At 38.0% G+C, this 24,329-nt stretch overlaps 1 protein-coding gene across 1 annotated transcript; it reads left to right on the top strand.

Annotated features, from left to right (window-relative positions):
* Nucleotides 1-912: 912 nt before the first annotated feature.
* virma (vir like m6A methyltransferase associated) lies at nt 913-24,268 on the top strand. The gene is made up of 23 exons (XM_058746490.1): nt 913-1,070; nt 6,736-6,848; nt 9,535-9,621; nt 9,776-9,824; nt 10,143-10,308; nt 10,391-10,516; nt 10,826-11,056; nt 11,708-12,905; nt 13,500-14,024; nt 14,474-14,628; nt 15,959-16,041; nt 16,342-16,435; nt 16,790-17,334; nt 17,604-17,839; nt 18,502-18,981; nt 19,178-19,310; nt 19,391-19,507; nt 19,624-19,784; nt 20,479-20,575; nt 20,827-20,993; nt 21,087-21,433; nt 22,580-22,723; nt 23,916-24,268. Exons 1-23 carry the CDS (start codon nt 1,008-1,010, stop codon nt 24,098-24,100), a joined length of 5,502 nt encoding a protein of 1,833 aa, XP_058602473.1. The 5' UTR covers nt 913-1,007; the 3' UTR covers nt 24,101-24,268.
* Nucleotides 24,269-24,329: the final 61 nt, after the last annotated feature.

The following is a 24,329-nucleotide window of genomic DNA, read 5'->3' as shown; positions in this document are numbered from 1 at the left end:
GTCCTTTATGTCACAAACAGAAAGTATTTGTGTAAACAACTCTTGCTCAACCACCTCTTGCACCTCAGCACTGTGACCTGAGTCTGTTAGATGTCACAACACACAAATCACTGAAAGCCTTTATTTATTTACATTTTGTGTCATTTTATTACCTTTAGAAATGCTTTATGACATTCTTGGCACCTGTTAGTGGACTCTTTTAGGTCCTTAATAGAATGGAGATGAATTACTTTAACCTGTAAATAGTTTTTTCTTCTGTCATTTCTATGCATTAATCATTCAGGGATTTCCAGTAAATCCTTTATAATAATGTGTGTAAAAGAAAAATAACTTTGAGAAGATTTTTTATAAAATAAAATGTAAAAACAAAAAACAAAACAAAAAAACTCTGAATAATAATAATTAATAACTCTGAAACATAGGCAATTATATTTTTTTGTATAATCTATTCTTAATGCTTTTGGAATAGCCTACACGTGCCAGATTGGAAAGCCATTATCGAAGCCTAATTAATAATTACTAAACGATGTATGTGGCTTTACTGAAATGTTTTAAAACATGTACGTTAATGTGCAATTTCTAAAACCTACCGTTTAAAAAAAAAATTTTTTATGAATTAAACATTCGTTCAGAAATAGAAGTGTGACAGAGCATATGCAGAGGAAAAGAGCCAGGGGTTCAAGGATGACCAAACAATACTTAGCAATTACAAATCAAAAGAGTAGAAAAATAAATAAATAACTAAATGAGAAAAAAATAAGATAAATAAAATAAATAAACAGATCACACAACAAAAAACATAGGTACTCTTCCCTCAAAACATAAAAAAATGATCAGATAAAAATTATACAAAAACACCAAAAAGTGAGCATACATTCAAAGTTTTAGTTGCCTTTTTGTTACAGGAGGTAAAACCTACTGATCCTACAACACGGCCAACGTTGTGACGTACGCCTTCAACTCCGGAAGTGTTTCCTTTACCGGAAGTCCTAATGTGACCAAGAAAGATGGCGGGGGATTCTGCAATGGAGCTGCTGTTTTTAGATACGTTCAAGCATCAAAGTGCAGAGGTAAACTTGCGAAGTTTTCCATCTTCACCCGTGTCTTTTTAACCGCATGAGACAGAGACTAAAGTCTAACAGACGTTAAAATATTTTTCCTTCGTTCTTAAAGTTTCTATTGTAATAACGCACTGAGCGCTGTGAACAGTTTTGGTTAGCTTGCTAATTAGCATAGTAATTCATACATATTCAATTCATTAAAGATAGAATTCATATTTTCATAATAACACCCGTTATTCTTCATTTAAAACAATTACGTTAACCGACTACAGACGTTGTATGGCAGAGCAAGCAAACTCGTGGTTATATTGTTGTTGACAGTGTATGTGTAGTTGCTATTAACAAGTAGAATTTACTGTCGTAACCATTTGTTCGTTTATTCTTTAACAATAAGATGCTCGTATTGTTGTAAAGGTATCAGCCAGTGCCTGTCCAGTTACGCCCCCGGTTCATGTTTATCTGACAGCACCGCATGTGCATGTAAACAAGGAGATCTGTCTGTAATCTATAGACCTTTACAGAATCACCAGGGAGTTTAAGTGTGTGGAGTTGGGGTCAATAGGAAAGCAGAAACACCCTGTATTCAATGTACCGTTTAGCTAGTGATTAATATTTGAATTGCATCTATTTGAGCTCTTTTAACCGCTGTGGTTGTTTGAAAGTTTTGTTGTGTGTATCTTACTACATCCACAATGTAGATGAGTTTTCTTCATTGGATCAGATTTGAAGAAATTTAGCTTTGCATCACTTGCTCACCAGTGGATCCTCTGCAGTGAATGGGTGCCGTCAGAATGAGAGTTCACACAGCTGATAAAAGCATCACAATAATCCACAGGTAATCCTCACGACTCCAGTTAAGTGAAAAGCTGCATGTTAGTAATTAACATATTCATCATTAAAACTTTTTAACTTCAAATTGTTGCTTCCAGCTAAAAGACATAATATAGCTCTCTTCAGTGAAACGGTTGTGTCTTCTGAATTGGGAGAGACATATGCACTGATCAAGCACCATTTATAAGTGAAAATAGTTCTAAAATCTACATTGAGACATTTTTGGTGCATAATATATTGTTTTATGTACTTTAAAATAAAATATTAATCTCTCACACAAAAATATTTAATTTTATTTTAAAAGACAAAAGCATTTAAATTAAGATATACATCATTAAATTCAAAAAGTCTGGCTGTGCTTAATGGGTACATTTTTGTACCCTTTAAGCACACCTCTGTTCCCATTAAGCTCACATCATGTTTTATTAGAAATTCTTGTTTATTTTAAACAACCTTTTTAAAGAATAATTGTAAAAATATATTTTTTTGAAGGTACAAAGTCAATCACAAAAAAACAGAACACTAGAATCAAGCAACAAGGCATTCAAGTCGTTCAGTTATATACTCATAGTGAAGTGTCATCTAAGCACATTGCAACATCTATACTAGTCCACGTTCAGCTATGTAACACATCAAATAATCAAATCATTTAAATCATAATCATAAATCAAATAAAACAAACCAATAAAACATTTAATTCATGGGGATGAACACAGAAACTAGCCTCATTATGAAGCCTCTTATTAAATGAATATCAACTTATCTATATTCTCTTAAGGCTGGAATACACTACACGATTTTTGTCCCGATTTTCCACAGATTTACAGTCTGGAGAAGTTGATGCTAGTTGCCAACGATCAGAGCCAGTCTGCAGATTTGAGTTGACAGAATCCATAGAAAATTTATTAATTTAACTTAGTGACAACCATCAGTTAATATTTAAAGTCTGTTTATGAAGTATTGACATAGACGTTCAATGTGGAAGAGCTTAAAGAGAGCACATTGAGCTTAATTGCAGCAGCAACAATTTTTTTTTAATATTTATTAAAATGACAGGATTTTGCTAAATAAATAGTCTAGGTCATGTATTAAGTTCCTACATATTTTAATATGAACAACTATTATTAACAATATTTATAAAATTATTATTTTTCTTACGGATGTCACACTGAAGCTGTGTGATTTTCATAGTAGTGCTACTTTTTAAGCTCAACTTAAAATAATATGAAATCTTTTTTTATTACAGCACTTTATTACAGCCTGTGAAGTAATATGTTAGCGTAGCACACAATCTTATACAGCTAACTGTGTTCTGTAGGATCTGCGCTGTGTTGCTAAAACTATCTTTTGGATCTAATGTAATTATTTCCCATATCCAAGTTCCAGGTTATAATATGCAAAAGTCTGAACATGAATCTATTAAGTTTACAATAAGTAATGAAACTCACCCAAAATAAAGGCTTAAACATCTAAAAAAATGCACATTTAAGGGGCTCCTCTTTTGGTGAAAGTTTTTAGACAGCTTTCAAAATGGCTGCCAGACAGTGTGAACATATGGAGACCCATATCTCAGTGTGCAATGATCTGATTGACTTGAAATTACAGGAAATTACAGGCTTTCCTGTAGCTCAAATAGTAGAGCATGGCGCTAGCAACGCCAAGATCATGGGTTCGATTCCCAGGGAAAGCAAGAGCTGATAAAATGTAAAAACTGTAACTTGAATGCAATGTAAGTCGCTTTGGATAAAAGCGTCTGCTAAATGCATAAATGTAAATGTAAATGTACAGGAGGTATATAGTAACAAACACATCAATTGGTTACATATTTACATAAAACATATTTTCTCTTGTATATTTAGTATTGCTCTTTAATAAAGAAAAAGTACTTCTTATCCGATTACTCGATTAACTGATGGAATTTTCAGTAGAATACTCTATTACTAAAATATTCGATAGCTACAGCCCTAGTTTATAGACTTCGGCCTGAAGCAGTGGTTTAAAATTAAAATGCCTCAATGGATTTGTATATTACAAACATGCCGCTTTTCTTTTTACAAGACCTCAATTGATGAACTAAAGTCATGTGGATTACTTGTGGATTATTGTTGATGTTTTTATCAGCTGTTTGAACTTTCATCCTGACGGCACCCATTCACTACAGAGGATGCATTGGTGAGCAAGTGATGTAATGCTAAATGTTTTTTTTCTTAGTCAGCCTTTGTTTCTGCTGTGCTTTTCATGACCAATCGCTTCTGATTTATCAGCTGTATTTTTTGAGCATGTCTGATCATCGTATCTTCCAGAAATGTACCCTGAGAGCAATTATCATGACTAAACATTGACAGCACATACATTCACCTGTCTAAATCAATGTGCTCAAATTATGAGAGATACAGCCTCATGAGCTTACAAAATTGCAAACAGAATTGACTATATAAAGCTCATTTTAGTTTTTAACTGATTACCTGGCATGGATTTAAATAATCTTAAATTACTTCCAACAGGTATACCCATCTGAAAATAATTGCATTTTCACAGAGAGCTCAGTTGTTTTGTTATAATACAGTGTAAATCTCACAGAAACGAAACAAATTCACATTTAAAAAAACAGCCTGATACTAGGCCAGAATATGGTGTCTTTTTATGCAAGAAAGTCAGATTGCTAACAAATCAATCACTTACTAAGTTGAAATGAAGAGTACCGTGAGACATTAAAAAAATGTGTATAACATTTTTTATAAATATAAGCCTTTATCTGGTAATCTCTTTACATGCAATTTCTCCTCGTTCCAATGTTTTACATAGCATCCTGTTAGTGAAGGCTGGAACCAGATCTCTTGTCCTGGAATTTGTCTTAGGGTGTGTATGTATGTATGTGTTTGATTGGTGCGTTTGTATTGTTGCAGTGATCTGCCACCTCACAGGTGTATTCCAACAGCTCTGTAAAAACAGGTTGGACAGGCCTGTTGCCCTGTGACAGTTTGCTGAGGAAAGGACTATATACAGTGGGTACGGAAAGTATTCAGACCCCCTTAAATTTTTCACTCTTTGTTATATTGCAGCCATTTGCTAAAATCATTTGTTCATTTTTTTTCCTCATTAATGTACACACAGCACCCCATATTGACAGAAAAACTGAAAAGAACTGTTGACATTTTTGCAGATTTATTTAAAAAGAAAAACTGAAATATCACATGGTCTTAAGTATTCAGACCCTTTGCTGTGACACTCATATATTTAACTCGGGTGCTGTCCATTTCTTCCGATCATCCTTGAGATGGTTCTACACCTTCATTTGAGTCCAGCTGTGTTTGATTATACTGATTGGACTTGATTAGGAAAGCCACACACCTGTCTATATAAGACCTTACAGCTCACAGTGCATGTCAGAGCAAATGAGAATCATGAGGTCAAAGGAACTGCCTGAAGAGCTCAGAGACAGAATTGTGGCAAGGCACAGATCTGGCCAAGGTTGCAAAAAAATGTATGCTGCACTTTAGGTTCCTAAGAGCACAGTGGCCTCCATAATCCTTAAATGGAAGACGTTTGGGACGACCAGAACCCTTCCTAGAGCTGGCCGTCCGGCCAAATTGAGCTATCGGGGGAGAAGAGCCTTGGTGAGAGAGGTAAAGAAGAACCCAAAGATCACTGTGGCTGAGCTCCAGAGATGCAGTCAGGAGATGGGAGAAAGTTGTAGAAAGTCAACCATCACTGCAGCCCTCCACCAGTCGGAGCTTTATGGCAGATTGGCCCGACGGAAGCCTCTCCTCAGTGCAAGACACATGAAAGCCCGCATGGAGTTTGCTAAGATGGTGAGAAATAAGATTATCTGGTCTGATGAGACCAAGATAGAACTTTTTGGCCTTAATTCTAAGCGGAATGTGTGGAGAAAACCAGGCACTGCTCATCACCTGTCCAACACAGTCCCAACAGTGAAGAATGGTGGTGGCAGCATCATGCTGTGGGGGTGTTTTTCAGCTGCAGGTACAGGACAACTGGTTGCAATCGAGGGAAAGATGAATGCGGCCAAGTACAGGGATATCCTGGACGAAAACCTTCTCCAGAGTGCTCAGGACCTCAGACTGGGCCGAAGGTTTACCTTCCAACAAGACGATGACCCTAAGCACACAGCTAAAATAACGAAGGAGTGGCTTCACAACAACTCTGTGACTGTTCTTGAATGGCCCAGCCAGAGCCCTGACTTAAACCCAATTGAGCATCTCTGGAGAGACCTAAAAATGGCTGTCCACCAACGTTTACCATCCAACCTGACAGAACTGGAGAGGATCTGCAAGGAGGAATGGCAGAGGTTGTTGCATCTTTCCCAAAAAGACTCATGGCTGTATTAGATCAAAAGGGTGCTTCTACTAAATACTGAGCTAAATACAGGACCATGTGATATTTCAGTTTTTCTTTTTTAATAAATCTGCAAACATGTCAACAATTCTGTGTTTTTCTGTCAATATGGGGTGCTGTGTGTACATTAATGAGGAAAAAAATGAACTTAAATGATTTTAGCAAATGGCTGCAATATAACAAAGAGTGAAAAATTTAAGGGGGTCTGAATACTTTCCGTACCCACTGTACACCATTCAACCTTTTTTAGATTCAATAAGAACTTTGGAGAATGCTTTTGTGTTTCAAAATACCTTGAACCATAGGGATTTTCCGTATTCCAAGACTTTAACAATTAAATAAGCCGGGCTGTTTTTCTGGTTGGCTTCTCAGTCAGGGTGTGTCTATGAGAAATCTGGCCCTTGTATCAGTTTATCTGTCATAACATTTTATCCTTGTCTTGATAAGGAAGCTTCATAACATTTTTCTATGTCTGTCTTCTTACAAGTTGACAAATGTGGACGTTGTGCGGTTTCCTTACGGAGTCTTGATCACAGAAGTGCGAGTCATTCCCCCTGGCATCAAAGCACACAGCAACCTGCCTGACAGCAGAGCATTTGGGTGAGAAAACACTCACACACACTCTCTTGTCTAAAAGTAGGCTACATCAAGAAATTAAATGGTCTATAAAGAATCACACAACTACTACTGAATCCCTCCACACAGGCCTGTGCCATCCATATTACATGACCATTCTTGGGTTAGGATGGTTCACTGGTCATCCACCAACCAGCTAGTCATTTAGAGAAGGCTTTTTATTTCTAGAAGTTTATATTTTTTGATGAATTTAGAGACAACTTCTCCAAAAGGATTTTTTGAGTGCTGACATTCTAACAGTTATAAAAGAAGTTAAGAAAAGTTCTATCTGAATTCATCCCTTTTAAAGAATCAGTACTACATTTATCAAAGTACCACTTTATAATAATTTTACTGCCTTATTGAAAAGTTGTGCTGCTTAATATCTTAATATCAAGAGTATCGGCCGATTCCGATCCGAGTGCAGTTTTTTAATTAATTTTTTTAAATCAATGTAGAATTTCTATACTTCTGTGTGTTGACCTGATCATCACTCTTGTGTGTGTTAAACACAATTTGCTAAATATAGACAACTTCATTTTAATGAAAAATAACAAATGAAAAAATATATAATCATAATCAAAAAACTATGACAAAAAAATACTATTATAAACTAGGTTAGTGGATAATTCAGCAGCAAAATTTATTCTAGAAAAATCATGGGTGCACAATAATTTAATAAAAACATTAATTAAACTAAACTTTTAGTGAAACTTATTTAGTGTGGAACAAATAAAAGTTAAGTGTAGGACTAAATACACTTATCTTTGTATTTTTGTAAAATACACTGATGAAAAACAAGCAGCCTAAATATACATATAAAATATATACTATAAAATTAAGACATTTCTTTTAAATGCATAGCACAGTAATGAAGGCAGCAACATATGATAGATAGAACAGAACAAAAAAGACTATTAATAATCTTTCATTGCGCAAAAGTACAATACGAAAGGGTATGGCTCCAATACAGAGCGGCACAAACCAATTATGTTCATCCCGTGCGCAGAATGATGCTCTCGAAGCAACACAGGGTCACAGCGTGCAGCGCTCCGCATAAACAAGGGAAGAGATATTGATGCGTAGTGTTTTATATCTGTGCGATATTTTATTGAGCCTTTTCTTTTAACAGTTTTAAATCTCAGTTATTGTGCGCTCTTGAAGAGAGTTTCATCGTTTTGACTGTCGTAACCGAACACGCACGCAGTTTGAATGGAGGATGACAGACAGCCGCAGCGGAGAGAAGAGTTTTCGTCAACTTGACTTAAATATTCATCTGTACCTCACATTAAACTATGGAACGACTTCAGAACACTTCAAATATAGTGCAAGAAAACTTTATGGTGCTTTATAATGTTTTTGTGCCTTTCGTGGGGCTTAACAATAACACAGAATAGTAGGCCTATACGCTCAATATCGGATTTGAATCGGTCTCGTCTGACCGATACCCGATCTGGCAGAAAATGGCAGTATCAGAGCCGAGACGGTGCATCCCTAGTGAAAACCATGATATTTATTTAGAATAGGAAGTTAAAATGAACAGAATTTATTTGAATTAAAAATCTTTTATAACATTATAAATGTCTTCTCTGTAGGCCTGTTAAGTATCGTTTGAATTTTATTGATTCTAATTCCGATTCCAATTCTTATCAATTCCCATTTTTGATTGCAGTGTGTTTAAAAAAAAATGAAGTCAAAATGATATTTAGATATCAAACATATTTATTTTGTGTCTCTTTTTGCAAAACATTTAATTTCTTCTGAACACGTGAATAAAAATCAGCCGGCTACATAAAAACTGGATTTGATTAAGAGATGCTTGTGAGCACAATAGAGCTGCACAATTCTCAATAAATTTAGACTTTTTTTATGGAGGTTGTAATTCTCTTACAATTCTGAAGAAAAAATATGTGGAATTGAAATTTTAATTTTACAACAGTATCCGATTCCTGACCTTAAGTATCCGATTCTTAAATTGGAATTGATTTTCGATTCCCGAACCCTACTTCTCTGACACTTTTGAACAATTTAAAGCATACTTGCTAAGTAAAAGTATTATTTTCTTAAAAAAAAAAAAAAACACAGCAACTTTAAAAACAGTAGTGTATATATTTCATTCTTGAAAAGATGTCATTTTGCTCATCCGTAATTTTCACTACACTTTTTGTGACAGTTAGCAGCATTTCTACCTTGTTTACAGTGTGTACAATCTGTCCCAGTGCTTCTGTAGTGTACAATAGGACATGAGTAACTCTGTGGTGTCCTCAGAAGTGAAATGGCTGGAGGACATTTGAGGAAATTGGAAAAGGTTTCTGTGGTTGCTATTGTTCCTTCTTTAAAAACAGATCCACCACACCCCCTATTCTCTGACCACTCTCAGCTTTTCCCATGATCTCATCCCACTTGTCTCCATACCTGTTAAGAGAACAGTGAGAGAAAAGGGAAGTTTGTTTTGATAGGGCAGACCATATAAAACTATTCTTTATTCTGTCCTTTTAAAATGATAAAATTGACAATAAATCTGTATAGAAAAGAGGCATTTTAAAAATGATTCCTGCAGGCTAACTGATTTACAGGACGTTTGATTAGACAGAAAATAGCTGCTGATGGCAAATAGGGGTTTCAGGTTTAAGTTTTGACAGTTACAATGCCCCTTCCTGTGTATCTTTAGGGAAACAGCCCCTCATGCATTCCAGTTGGACCTGTTCTTCAACAATGTGTCCAAACCCAACGCCCCGGTGTTTGACAGGCTGGGCAGGTACTAAATAAATTCACATACACACACATGCACACCTGTGTTGGACAGGCTCAGCAAGAAATACAGTACTCTGTCTCACAAATCTGTAGCTGAATAGATGCATGCACTCTTTTGATTGTTCAAATCACTGATGTTGGTGTTCGTTTCTCACTAGCCTCGAGTATGATGAGAACAAATCAATCATCTTCAGGCCTAATGGGAAGGTAAGAGACCCCCTCATTACAGCCCGGCAACAAATTTCTGCGTAAAAACTGACACACATGCACCAACATGTTAGTGGTTTCTCCAAAACAGCTGACAGCAGCTTTCCTCAGCTCTATGAATACTTCAAAAGCATTTTCTGAAATCCACAATGTATTTGCAAATGCCTCTGTAATGACTAAAGCTGTCAGCTCCTGCACTCACGTGGCTTGTAAACAAATGATCCTTCATTTGTGTTTTGGACTGAGCAAGTTTTTATGCTCCTCCCCTCTAGTCTCAGACCATGTCCTAATTTTCATTTTGTCTTTGTGTTATTTAAGATAAACACAGATGGGTTAGTCCTGCGTGGATGGTACACATGCCTGACGTTGGCAGTGTATGGCACAGCTGAGCGCCCCCACAGCCACGAGCGGGACTCTCCGCCACCTCCTCCACCCCCTCTGCCCCAACAGCAGCAGCTGGGATCCAAGCGGATCATTAAAACTGGTCAGCACACACATTATATACACAAATATATGATGTTGTCATTATGTCAAGCATTGAACGAGAGTGTGTAAATCTATTGCAGAGTGGGAAAATGAAGAACAGTTTAATGGCAGCCCACCAAGACCACAACCTAGAGGGCCACGGACCCCACCAGGACCACCACCTCCAGACGATGATGAGGAGGAGGCATTACCTGCACCTGGTCAATGTATGTCTGTATGGAAAATATTAAGTATTATATACAAGAGTGATCACAAACTTTCAAATAAAATATTATCAGCATAATAATTAGAGAGAAAAGTTGAATTAAAAATGTTCATTTTTAGAGAGTCTTATTATTCATCTTATGTCTTAATATCTTAATATTAAATTTTTCTCCACATTATTTTCAGGTTTAAATAATCCCAAATTTTCAATGTGGACACAACTATATATTATTTAGCATTTTTTGTTATTGCATTTTCTTAAACGGAAAAAGTTCTTAGGACTGACCTTCAATGTGTTGTCTTTGCTTTAGGTCCAGTAAAGGTGGAGAACACAGAACAGAGTGATGATTACCTGGAGCCTGTCTCACCTGAGCGAGGGTCTCTTCCTGCGGATGAGAATTACTCGGAGACAGAGCAGGACGAGGATGAGGGTCCGGCTGATGAGGAGGAGGATGAGGATGTGCAGTCTGAGGGAAGTGAGGGGGATGAAGATGATGAAGAAGATGAAGTGGGTGAGGAGGTCACAGATGAAGATGGAGAAGGTGAGGAGTTGCAGTATTGTGAGGGTGAATAAACCAGGTGTTCTGGGGAAGAATGACCCAGATATTTCATGTGTGAGGAAAAAATGCTCCCTAACTCAAGTTTTGCAAAATTTTATTTGTTTAATTTATGAATGTCGTTTGCACCGTGCTCTTCCGTTCCTTTTAAATACTGGACAATTTTCATGTATATATATACTCAACACAAAACATTTGTTTAATTTATTAAATATAAATGTGTAAATATTTGTTCATTTACAAATAATAAATAGTATGTAATTATCATTTATTTTAATGATAAATGTTAAGGATTTGTCGCTATTTATAGGAAAGATAAAAAAAAAAAAATGCATGCATACATACCCACACATATAATGCTCTCATAGGGTAAACAATTGCAAATATTGGCCCCTTTAATGAAAAGTTCTGACTCCTGACACTGGTGCGGAGAACATCTGTTTCTCTGCAGAGTTCAGTGATATTCAAAGAACCGATGTAGTCTTGTTTATACTCTGATTTGCTGAGACGCCCAACTTAATTAAACATTTCAACAGAGTTTGAGGTCAAGACTGAACTTGCTAGATTTGCTGAGCCAGTAACAATGTATCAGATGTTCTGTTTTTTGTGTGTGAAGTGTTTTGCTTTTATATGCAGGTGATGATGGATATGAGCAGATATCCAGTGATGAGGAAGATTTGGAGAGTGGGGCTTTCAAGCTGCCTGCCTTTGACCTGGACTATACACCTGAGGACCTTGCATCACTACCGACCGTTCAGTATGATCCATACGAGCGTGAACTCCGACCCCTCCAGCACTTCACACCGCCGCACATTACACGCTATGAGGCGGAGCTAAAACGCCTTAAGGCGGTAGATATCCAGGACTCAAGCTCCTTGTGGGCAGAGTCTGCAGCAAAACTCTTAGAACTGTTGGAGGCCTGGGGGGAGGGGCATGGGCAGGGGGCAGAGCGAGGGGCAGGCTGGGTTACTGCCTTAGAGGAAATCCCTGCCTTTCTGCTAAAAGGGATGAGCTTCCTCTCTATTAAGGACCCTGATGGGCTGAGTGGGAAGTTGAAGCAGTTGGTCGACTGGAGCTGTGAAGCTCTTAATTTGGACTTTGCCCTGGCACAGCCCATAGCGCTGAATTTACGCCAGCTCAAAGCAGGAACCAAACTGGCCTCTGCCTTGGCCGACTGTGGTGCCCAGGCTGTGCAGAATCTGCTGGAGAAAGGGATTCTTGGCAGCCTCCTAGGCTTGCTGTTTGCAGAACACGTTTCATCCACTCTGAAAATCAACGTGCTGCGCTCCCTCGACAGCATCATCAGTGAGCCACAGGGTATTGAGGCCCTGCTCAGAGACCGTCACCATGACAATGATGGAACAAGTGGGTACCAGCGTCTGCTGGATTTGTTTCTATTGGACCAGACCGTGCGTGTCGCAACGGCTGGCGCAGCCATTTTACAAAAGGGACATTTTTATGAGGTTTTGACTGACCTGCAGAGGACAGCCAGCGTTTGGGCTGAGCGCCATCCCACAGTAGGGGAGGTGGTAGGTGAGCGAGAAGGTATCGAGAGTGAGAGAGACCGAGAAAGCACTGAGAGGGAAGGAGATGAGAGGGAGAGGGAAACCCAGGAGGTAGAGCGGGAAAGCCCAATGGACATTGATACCTTGCTGGAATCTGCCTCTTTGTCAGAAGCTGACCTGGAAAGGCTGCAAGGTCTTCTGGAAGAACTGCTCCACCTGCTGGAGACAGCACCTCACTGTATGGTACAGCCTCCTGGGAAAGCTTTTCCCACCAGTGCCCGGATTACTGGGCCACCAGAGCGTGATGATCCCTATCCAACACTGTACAGGTCAGGACCATATGGCTACAAAACTGTTGTCTTGTTTATTTATTATGATGAAAAATTGTGGTTTCTATTTTATATATATATATATATATATATATATATATATATAGTATATTAATTGTTATTAAAGGGATAGTTCACCCAAAAATTTAATTCTGTCATTAATTACTCACCCTCATTGTTCCAAACCTGTAAGACCTTTGTTCATCTTCGGAACACAAATTAAGATATTTTTGATTAAAAAAACAAGAGTTTTCTGACCCTCCCATAGACAGGGTCCTACCGCAATCAAGGTCCAGAAACGTAGCAAGGACATCGGTAAAATAGTCCATGTGACATCAGGGGTTCAACCGTAATTTTACGAAGCTATGAGAATACTTTTTGTGCGCAAACAAAACAAAAATAATGACTTCATTCAACAATAAAGTCATTCATGAATAATTAATGACAGAATTTAAATTTATAGGTGAACTATCCCTTTAAGTTTAAATATAATCATTTTTAATATATTTTTTAATGTGCACTCAGCTATGTTATTTACCCCTTTTGTTCAAATATTTAGCAAGTCTTTAATTATTACATTTTATTTTTTTACAGATACATGCATGCTTGTCACCTTCTGGAATCCCTGGCAGTTGTCCTGTCGTATCCGGCTACATGTGCCCACATCGGAGTCCTGCAGGCTGTCAGAGAACTGATGCGTTTCCTATCACAGTCCCAGCAGGGCCTCCTCTTCCTCCTTAGTCAACACGAAACCACCAATTTGCTGCTTCGTCTCCTCACACCCCTTACTCACCTGACCCCACCCTCTCACTTGGCTCCGCTGACGCCCCTTTCAGAGGGTGAGGGTGAAGATGCTCCTGCAAGTGGAGAGGGTTCGATGGACGATGGTTTTTGGGTGTGGCTTATGCAGACTCTACATGCACTACAGGGTGTTGCTGAGCTGAACGGGGCAGAGCTTGAAGATGGCGATAATCCAGGTGTTCTGGCAACACTTCACAGCCTGTATCTCATTAGCTTTAGCAGCACAGGCCGAAATGCTGTCGCGCATGCTTTTAGCTTGGATAACAACCTCAGCTGTCTGGTCAACCTGGTGGAGTTCCATGCCAAAGAGGGCCAAGGGTGAGAATATGCTAATACACCTGTTGTATATAAACAGGGTTTTAAAAATGTCTGAACTGTCGGAGTGTATATTTTGGCAATCTATAAGGGCTGCACGATATATCGCATGCAATATTTAATGTTAATCACGTGCGTGAATTCACATGGAGCAGCATTTACTACACAGAGCCGCTGTTCACTGACAAGCTGCGCAAATCCACACTGATAATGAACGTGGATTTGCGCAGCTTGTCAGTGATATTTTAACATTACTATATAATGACATATAAGAATATGATGTGTTTGTGTTGAATGTGTCTTGATCCCATCTAGTAGATATAGGTTGTTAGTAAACATAAATTTGCCAAATACAGAACCCTGAGGCACTCCATAGTCATTTTCACTTAAATGTACTGTATCTTCTTAAATGACTTGTTCTCTTGCTGACTTCCTCTCACTCTCTCATACAGGGAAGGAAAAGCAAGAAAGTCTGTAACATATAACTATGCCTGTATGCTTGTACTGCTGGTGATTCAGACGTCAGGTGATCTCCGGATGATGGAGCACTATGCCGCTCCACTACTTAATGTTTCCAAAGCTGATGAAAACAATGTCAAGCTTCAAGGTGAGCCTGCTACTCTTTTGCAGCCTACCAGTAGGGATGGGCGATATGGCCTAAAAATTTATCACGATAATTTCAGGTATTTATTGCGATAACGATACCAATGACGATAATATATATATATATATATATATATATATATATATATATATATATATATATATATATATATATATATATATACACACACTAACTGGGGAAAATCCGGTCCCGTTCCACTCCCGGAAGAATTACTCCCATTCCCTCCCACTCCGTGTTTTTTCTTTTTATTATTTATTTCATTTTTTAAATTAATTTATTTTTGGCCGAAATCTGTCAGTTACAGTCACAGCGTGCCCACCTTAGTTGAATAAAAACCCAAAATGTAGTTTTTTGTTATTATATTGAACTGAAAGCCAGTTTCTGCAAAGTGTAGGCTACGTTGCACACATTAAATTTTATGTAAATCATCCATGCTAACACACACGTTTTCTATTTGAATTTTGTTCTTTCATTTGAAAATAGACATTTCACTCTCTATAGATACATTTTTCAAAGACGGACGTTTCTCGCTCAGAGACCTAAAGCGTACCCTGTTTGCTTTAAAGCGCAACGTTTCGTTGTTATTCTGAGTGTAAACAAATAAACGTAGAGTCTTTACAGATTCGAAAGATGTATTAGGCTACTTTTATCTGTATGACCAAAAATTACGGATATTTTAAGAGCAAGTGAGCGCACCGGCGCCTGTCCTGCAGCGAGCGCGCTATTCAGCTTCCACTCTCCACACAAACACTTCAGTAGCGCACATTTCTCTATATTAACATCGTATTGAGCGGCCATGTAAAGTTGCTTCTACATACATCTTTCAGATGAAAAGCCATATTTGAGGTCGATGAATGATAGTGTGTATTACCACACAGACCAGCCGTTATCGATCTGTCCGTCACGGACTGCGTCATTCACTTAACCAGCCACACCAAAGCAAACAGGAGGAGAGCGAGACAGGGCAACTAGTTCCGAATTAAAATATACAGTTTATAGTTTATTTATATAAAAGGTATATTTGTGTATAAAGTTGGGTATCAAGCGCGCAAAACTACGTCATCAACTAGACTTATCGTTATTATCGCGAGGAGACACATTTTTATCGTGAGGAGAATTTTCAACGGTATATCGCAAACGATAAGATATCGCCCATCCCTACCTACCAGACACTTCAATCTCAGGCAAACCACCAGTCCTGTGATCCATTAAAAAGCAATGTTTTTTTTCCAAGGCCTTAAAAGCCATTTAATAATTTTTGTAAATATAAGTGCCTTCACATCTGACCTCTATGATAAAATGTGTTTTTCAGAGCTGTCTAAGTGGTTGGAGCCACTTGAAAAATTACACTTTGATATCAGTGGCATTCCTACGCTTATTGACTACATAAAGCAGGTGAGGTTATCAACCACATAACCACATTTTATGTTATTTTAAGGGGGTTTAACGTGTATGTGTAAATTTAACTTGTATGCTAATTTTATGTTAGGCATTGATCAAGACATTAAAGCACTGATGGTTCAAGTTTCAACAAGAATAAGAACCTACTTTGATCTCTTGCAGTTAGCTATAAAACAAAACTAACTCCTTCACTCATGCTCAGATGCAAATTTATATAGGATTGGGTCACAACATAAAGACATCATATATTATTAAATATGGTGGAGCATCAAAATGTTGCTGTTTTTTTGTCAGAATCTGGAGAACTTGATGACAGTTGATGGGGTGGGTCTTGTAACCGCTCTCAGAGTGTTGTGCCACATTGCCTGCCCGCCAACCACTGTGCCAGGTACATGCAAACATACTGTATGCCTTATTTTTAACTTAGCTTGTTTTAACAAGATACTAAACGAACAAAAACTATCTATCTATCTATCTATCTATCTATCTATCTATCTATCTATCTATCTATCTATCTATCTATCTAGGCTTTGCACTATAAATGCTCCTAACATTACTTATTGTCTATTATATTGTTAAATATATTATATATATTGTTATTTATATTTTGAGAAATACTTAACTTTTTTTTTTTTTTAATATTTAAAATATTTAAATGAATAAATTAAAATTTTAAAGAAATATTCAGTAGAATCTCATTGTTTAAAAATATTAGCTTATGTGTGTCATTGTGTATCTGCAGGTCAGCAGAAAGACTTGAAGTGGAACCAGGCCATCATAGCTCTCTTCAGTGCAGAGGGCATGGACACTTTTATTAAAGTCCTCCAGAAGCTTACATCACTGCTGCTGCTGCCATGGCGACTACTTGGTCCAATGGCCCCCACAGCACAGCGACTCATGATGCTGTCAGTGGCCTCCTGCTCACTGAGACTCATCCGAGCCATGCTGACAGAGCTGCTGTGCGGGGGAACCTGTGAGTTCCGTGACGTGCGTGTGCCCTCCGTCTGTGTCGCCCTTCACAAGATCCTCTGCTCCACCCCGACAACCGGTCGCCTGGATGCAGAGGAGCTGCGTATCCAGGGAGACGTGACAGAGATACTGTTAACATTCACACATGCAGTTAGCAAACAGATGACTGGTTCAGAGGAGACCGTGGCCGGAAACAGCTGGTCTCTGATGCTGAAGGAAGTGCTGAACTCTATACTGGCTGCTCCAGAGAACATCTACAGCAGCCTTAGTCTGCTGTCAGAACTGCTTCCTCTACCTCTGCCCATGCAGACCACTCAGGTAACTGAACACAAATATGCGGCTACAAGAACCTGTCGCTGCTTGCTGCTGATTGTCCCACATACAGGAGCTCTGATCCAAACACTTGTGAGCTGCCTGCCTAGACACTTTTTAGACAAATTTTGACAGCTCTACTAACATGAGGATGGTTTCAAAACATATTAGGCAGCAAATTTATGCTTCCATAGCTGTTTTGTTAATTACCAGGAGTTATTTCTAGAAAATAGTTTATTTAATTTACTCTTTCCATCTCCCTTTATCTCTTTTAGGCACTATCCATGCAAGACATTGGGGTTGCGATGAATACACGAAAGTTGTGGAGTGTGCACTTACACGCTCAGGCTCGAGTATTACAGGAAGTGCTGAGGTGCGTGTGTGTCAACAGCTGTCCACCGCTGCTCTCCATGCTCCGCCGTGTGTGCATACAGCTCTGTGATCTTGCTGCACCCACTGCAACTCTGGTGATGAGGACATTGCTGGAGCAGCTGCAGGAGGAAATGCAACAGTAAGACACTTTCATCATATTCAGGACAATTTGGTCATAGCTTGTAGATTTATTTTAATAAGATATGAAGAACAATTATACATTTATATTTATACACATGAACTTGTCTGTGTGTGTATGGTTTTAAAAGTAACATTTAAAAAAAAATAGCATTTTAGCGTTTTATAAATTAAATTATATGTATACAGTTATTTATATTTATTTAATTTAAAAAATTTTATACATGCACATACTGTATAATCTAATCTAATATAATTGTTATAAAAAATTATTTATAAAATCATTTATATTTTATATATTTTTTATAAAATTACATAGTAAGTATTCTAAAATTAATTCCTAAAAAATTAAAATTACTTTAAAAATATTATATTATTAAAAATAGTAATTTACAAATGTAGGAATTGTAGTTTGAATGTGCTACATAACTGGCAGACGTCCTATAATACAGCTGTGGACCTCTTTTTGGGGCATATATTTAGCTTTACGCAATTAATTAAGATTAAATGAAATGACCAACATATAATAAAAAAAAAAAAATAATAATAATCAGTTGATTAGGTCTAGTGATAACTGATTAAGCCTAGATACTTTTAAATGGGTTAGTTTGACTGGTTTGTATATTCCAGACAGTTCAAATGTACTGTGTGTTGTGTGTTTAGGGAGGCAGCTGGCTCACGCTTGATGAGGTTACTAGCTCTTCTCGACTCGCTGGCATCTCAACGGGCTTGCAAATCAGCCATGTTGGCTCTACTGGGTGGATCTGCACGCAATGAGGGGCGGAGTGATGGGAAAGTGGACGACAAACTGTCAGAGCTTCTTCCCTTGCTGGTTGCCATGCTTGTCCTACCTGCAGATGCCGCACTGTCAGCACAGCAGAACGCTGAATTGACGGCATCCATCCTTCAGTCACTGTGTGACCAGGACGTGTCACTGGTAGTGAGTGGCTCGGGTGAAGCCTCGGTGTCTGAGGCAGAGCAGTTGGCCAATGCACTGCCAACCAGAGACATGATGACGTACATATGTGACGGGATGCTGGAAGTGTTGGGAAATACACACAGCAGCTATACACTCCAGCTCACGTGTCTGCGAACTATGATGTTTCTCACTGAGCACGACTATGGTCTCTATCACCTGAAAAGGTATCACAATGCGCGTGATGTCGTTTTGGCTAATTTAGGGATGCATATATAAAGTAGTCATTATTGGAGAATTTTTAAAATGTAATGGTTAATGTTGGATATTTCATTGTGCTTGCTTATTTTCCTCTTTTTATGTTTGATTAAAACATTTTAATAGTTAAATGCAATCTTCTGCGTTCTTGTGTTTGTGTTGCAGCTCTCTGAAGAAACACAGCTTGGCCATTTCCTCTCTGATCCGCAGGGAAACCACATCCTTTAACAAGGAGTTAACTGAGCTCCTTTCAGCCCTGTTTGACTTTTTGAGACAGATTCTGAACAGTGAAGCCATGGTAGGCCGACAACAGAATCAGTACATTTGTGCTTGTATCCATGCATGCATATGGTAATACATATTCTTTATGCTACATAGGATGAAGACATAGACAGTCGCTCTTTAGTTCTTAGTGTGAGCGACATGAAGCAGCTGCTGCAGTGGAAGGAGGACTCAGGGGAGCATCCTTTATCAGAACTGGAGAAACACATCATGGTACATGTAGCAGCTTAGGTTATATAATATCATAATTAAGCTGTGCCCTATAGCCTCAATGAAGGGAGACACAGATATTAATCTTGTTATACTCTCTCGTTTCCCCATGTGTGCAGAAGCTCTGCAAGGAGGATGAGTCTTTGGAGACTCTGCTCGAGAATGTGGCTGGACTACGACAGATTATTGAAAGTTCTGGAGATGCCCCAACTAATGCAGAGCCTGAAGCTGAGCCCGCTCTACCTGCACCAGAACCCCTTCAGACACAGTTCAACCACAGGTAGTACAGACAGATAAAGTAATTATGTGTATGTGACTGGGTTTTTATAGTTAATGAAATCCATAAAAAAAACCTAAAAATTAACACAAACTTTAATTGAAATAAAAATGTACCTTATTTCAGCTAGGTGCCAATGCAGCTTTCTCATTTTTATTTAGTTAAATTTGACGTACTAAAATATAGTATCTCAGTGATACCAAAATAACACTGATGTGTGAATTGAGTCAACTAGGTGTTGCGATTTAAAAGACTTCCTGTTAAGTTTAGAATAGTTGTTAGTGCCGAGCAGAACTTCAACATGAGGCATGGTTACGCATGGGGCAACCCAAATTAAAGTCTGGGCTTGTGATCCCTTTCTCGATGCTGTGCCATTTTGCTTCTTGTCAATTCTCTACTGTCCTGTCCTGTCCCAATAAAGGCAAAAAAAAAGCCAAAATAAGGCAATAAAAAATTCTAATTTTAAATGCAACTTGAGAAACCTGCTTTCTATTCTATTTATGTTGTGCATGATCTAGTTGTTTGAATGCAAAAATGCTTTTTATTTAATTAAATGCCCCAACCAAATGTGTCTAATTGGATTAGTCAATTTTGTAAATATGCAGTTTTGCACATCCTTAGTATTAAATGAAAATACTTGAATGCCTCAATGTTACATTCTCTTTTTTCCCCTCACTCATTGGTTATCTACATTCAGGACGGTTTTTGTTCTCTCGGATATCCTGGACGAGCAGTTGAAGGCCCTGTGGTTCGCTCCATTCCAGCCAGATGAGATGGAGACAGAAGTTGACATGGTGAGATGTGTTTGCAGGAACGATAAATATATTTGTGATTGAAATACATAATTGAGCAATTAGAGAGCAACTTAAACAGTTTATGGCAAGTTTTAAGCTTTGCTTTGCTTACACAAATTTTAGAATATATATTCATTATGGAGTCAATAAATTTAGTAGAGTCTGGATTATTAATATATTATAAAAGTATAAATTGCTCTTCATGTTATGTGTAGTGTTTCATGTGAGCATTGTTAATGTATGTGTTGCAGGTGAAAGTAGACCTAGTTGCACTGGCCCAGCAGTGTTGTCCAGACTTAGACCTAAAGTCAGAGTTAGAACGTTCGTTCCTCAGTGAACCCACTTCTCCAGGACACAGCAAACCAACCAAAGGCTTCAGACTGGGCAAACACAAACATGAGACCTTCATCACGTCCAGGTACACAAAGTGTTGTCTGCTTACCATTCTAGTCTGACTTTACCTTGAATGTATAAACTCTATATAGCCACAAATAATTTTCTTCATTTGCAGTGGGAATTCAGATTATGTGGAGCCTGCAAAACGAGCTCACATCATGGCAGCCCCTCGGGGTCGGGGTCGTGGTGCGTTTGGCCAGCTCTCTCGACCACATGACATTTTCCGCCAGCGCAAGCAGAACACCAGTCGACCTCCTTCCATGCATGTAGATGATTTCCTTGCTGCAGAGTTTAAGGAGGTGGGTCAACCCACTGGCCTGCCCCTGCCCAAACGCCCACCAAAAGGAGGAGGAGCCAAGCCACCAACTAGAGGATTGTTTACTGGAGGAACCAGAGGGAGAGGCTTCCAGAATCACGCCCGTTTCTTCACTCCACCAGCCCCCAAGAGTGTTCTGCTTGCTGGTACACATAAATGTTTGATTCAACACATATATATATATATATATATATATATATATATATATATATATATATATATATATATATATATATATACTAGTGGTGGGCATAGATTAATTTTTTTAATCTAGATTAATCTCACTGTAATCTTGGAATTAATCTAGATTAAAATGGCTCATTTGAATTCTGCCAAGTAGATCAGAATAAGTTCACTACTAGTAGTAAACAACTAGCAGTCATCAAGAATTTAATATTGATAATAACATTGAAGACATTGTATGATTATTCCTTAAAGATAAGGTTTTAGTAGTAGTAGCCTATTACGTTCTGCCCAATGTCTTCAAGTGAAACCGAACTTTTATTTTGACGGGTTGCCGTGAGGATAGTTTTTTCTCAAATGAAACGCTGGAATGCTCATGAAGTAACTCTCAGAGCAGTTCTGGAGATGTTGTTCATGTATTTATGTCCTCATTTAGTGAGACGACAGACGTTAATATCGCCGCAAGCGTCGTGCGCTTCTGTATGAGTAGTGAACAAACCCGTGCGTCTGCGCCATACATTAACACAGAGACACACAGAAGTCATATTTAAATAGACGTTTTGCGGCTTAATATTTACAAATAGGAGTGGGAGTGTGCTCACTTGTGTATGCGCTTACGTTTGTTTGTTTGTTTGTTTGTGTGTGTGTGTGTGTGTGTTCGAACCGAGGCGGAACTCCGCTGTGCGCGCGACCATGTAAGGTAACTGTTAGAGACAGAAATGACTTGCCGATTTCCATTGGGAAGCTTCTTAAAAATAAATTTTCCCTGAAGCAAACCCGGCGGCTTCATAGCTGCATCCATGTTAGCACGCATACACACAGGTTCGAAGACTCGTTCTCGCCCCCTGCAGTGCAATTCGGCTAGGTATACATCCGCGCTAAAACATCAAGGTGAAAGTCATCATAGCTTGCGTAGTATAGATCCAGCTCCCAACCCAACTTTGAGAATAGATTAACGGCGATATTTTTTTTATCGCCCGATAAGAGTCTCACGTTAACGCAGCACGTTAACGCCGATAACGGCCCACCACTAATATATACTGTGTACTCCTTTTATATGTGACTAAAAAAACCATGGTACATTATTCAAAATAATTTGTTTGTTTTAGGTAACTACCCTCGCCGCGAGGGTGGTCGTGGATCCACTTGGAGCACTCCAGTGACCGCTGACACTCACAGAGGGACTTACAGTGAACCTCGTGGAGGGCAAAGCAACTTCACTCGACCGTTACCATCCAGACAGCCACCTACAGGTAGGCCTTAAAAAATAAAAATAAAAAATACAAAGTACAGCAAAAACAGTAAAATTTTTAAATATTTTAAATAACTTGTTTTCTATTAGAATATATTTTAAAATGTTATTTATTTCTGTGATTTCAAAGCTGAATTTCAAGCATCATTACTCCAGTCACATCATCTTTCAGAAATCATTCTAATATTCTGATTTGCTGCTCAAAAAAAACATTTATTATTATTATTATTATTATGTTGAAAACAGCTGCAAAAATGAGTAGAATCAAGATTAGAATTTTTTCAGGTTTCTTTGATGAATAGAAAGTTCATAAGAACAGCATTTATCTGAAAAAGAAATATTTTGTAACATTATAAATGTCCTCATTTTTGATCAATTTAAAGCATCATTGCTAAATAAAAGAAATTATAGACAAGCTTTTGAATGGTATAGTCTATAATGTTACAAAAGCGCTTTATTTCAGATAAATGCTGATCTTTGGATCTTTCTATTCATCAAAGAATCCTGATTAAAAATATTTAACTGTTTTAAATATTGATAATAATAATAATAATAATAATAATGTTTCTTGAACACAAATCAGCGTATTAGAATGATTTCTGAAGGATCATGTGACACTGAAGACTGCAGTAATGATGCTGAAAATTTAGCCTTGATCACAGGAATAAATTACATTTTGAAATATATTCAAATAGAAAGCAGTTTGTAAATAGTAAAAATATTTCACAATATTACTGCTTTTGCTGTATTTTGGATCAAATAAATGCAGCAGTGAGTAGATATATATCTTCTACTCACCAAGTCTGCATTGCGTTGACTATTAAATAAAACTTTTTGTTCAACCTCTATAGTACATTTATATAATGTAAAAAAAAGTTTATTTTATATCTATTGTAATATTTATAATTTTTAAATTTAACAGTAATAATAATACAATTATTTATCTTTCAGCATTACCTGTTTAAAAAATCATATTGGTCAATTGCTATTTTAAACTCAAGTGATGTATTATAAATAATTATTTATATAGTGTAAAACATTAGGTGATAGTGCCACCTGCTGGATGTGTCCCTGAGAGATGACTAAAGGCAAAAAAATACCTCTCTAATGAATAAAATGTTTTTAAAAGCTCTTTAGCTCACCCTACATCTACTTGTCAAACAGTTCCTGACTCCCCTGTCCTAACTCTTCAGGTGCTTACCGATTGGCTCCTCGGGACAGAGCCACCAGAGGCAGAGGGACGGGCCTGTCCTGGATGAGTGGTGGTGTTAGTGTAGGAGGAGGTGGACTAAGCGGCGGTGGACGTGGTCAAGGGAAGTTCAACAGCGGAGGAAGCGGAGGCGGACGGGGCCGACACGTCCGCTCATTCACTCGCTAAACACTGCCTTGAGCAAAGCAGACTCAGCCGTCAGGCTCTAAAGGACCAATCAGGATGTGGATCTGCTGTATCTGTTGCAACCATTGGCTGATATTGCGTATATCATTGCCATGTTTTGTGTTTCTCTCATTTTTAAAACTGTTAAATATTATTAAATTCTTGTGAGTATATGTTTGAGTGTATTTGTACATAGACATCCACAGTCTACCTTGTCAAAACTATTTTAATA

This window comes from Onychostoma macrolepis, chromosome 16 (assembly GCF_012432095.1).
Source record: "Onychostoma macrolepis isolate SWU-2019 chromosome 16, ASM1243209v1, whole genome shotgun sequence".
NCBI classification, from domain to species: domain Eukaryota; kingdom Metazoa; phylum Chordata; class Actinopteri; order Cypriniformes; family Cyprinidae; genus Onychostoma; species Onychostoma macrolepis.
This window is presented reverse-complemented; position numbering and strand designations above follow the sequence as displayed.

What these genes read in the sequence shown, in the direction of transcription:
- virma (XM_058746490.1), top strand. Translation starts at nt 1,008, where the DNA reads ATGGCGGGGGATTCTGCAATGGAGCTGCTGTTTTTAGATACGTTCAAG. An exon ending in CAAGCGGATCATTAAAACTG is followed by an intron (nt 10,309 to 10,390) that starts GTCAGCACACAC and finishes AATCTATTGCAG; the next exon opens with AGTGGGAAAATGAAGAACAG. An exon ending in CAAGAGTGTTCTGCTTGCTG is followed by an intron (nt 21,434 to 22,579) that starts GTACACATAAAT and finishes TGTTTGTTTTAG; the next exon opens with GTAACTACCCTCGCCGCGAG.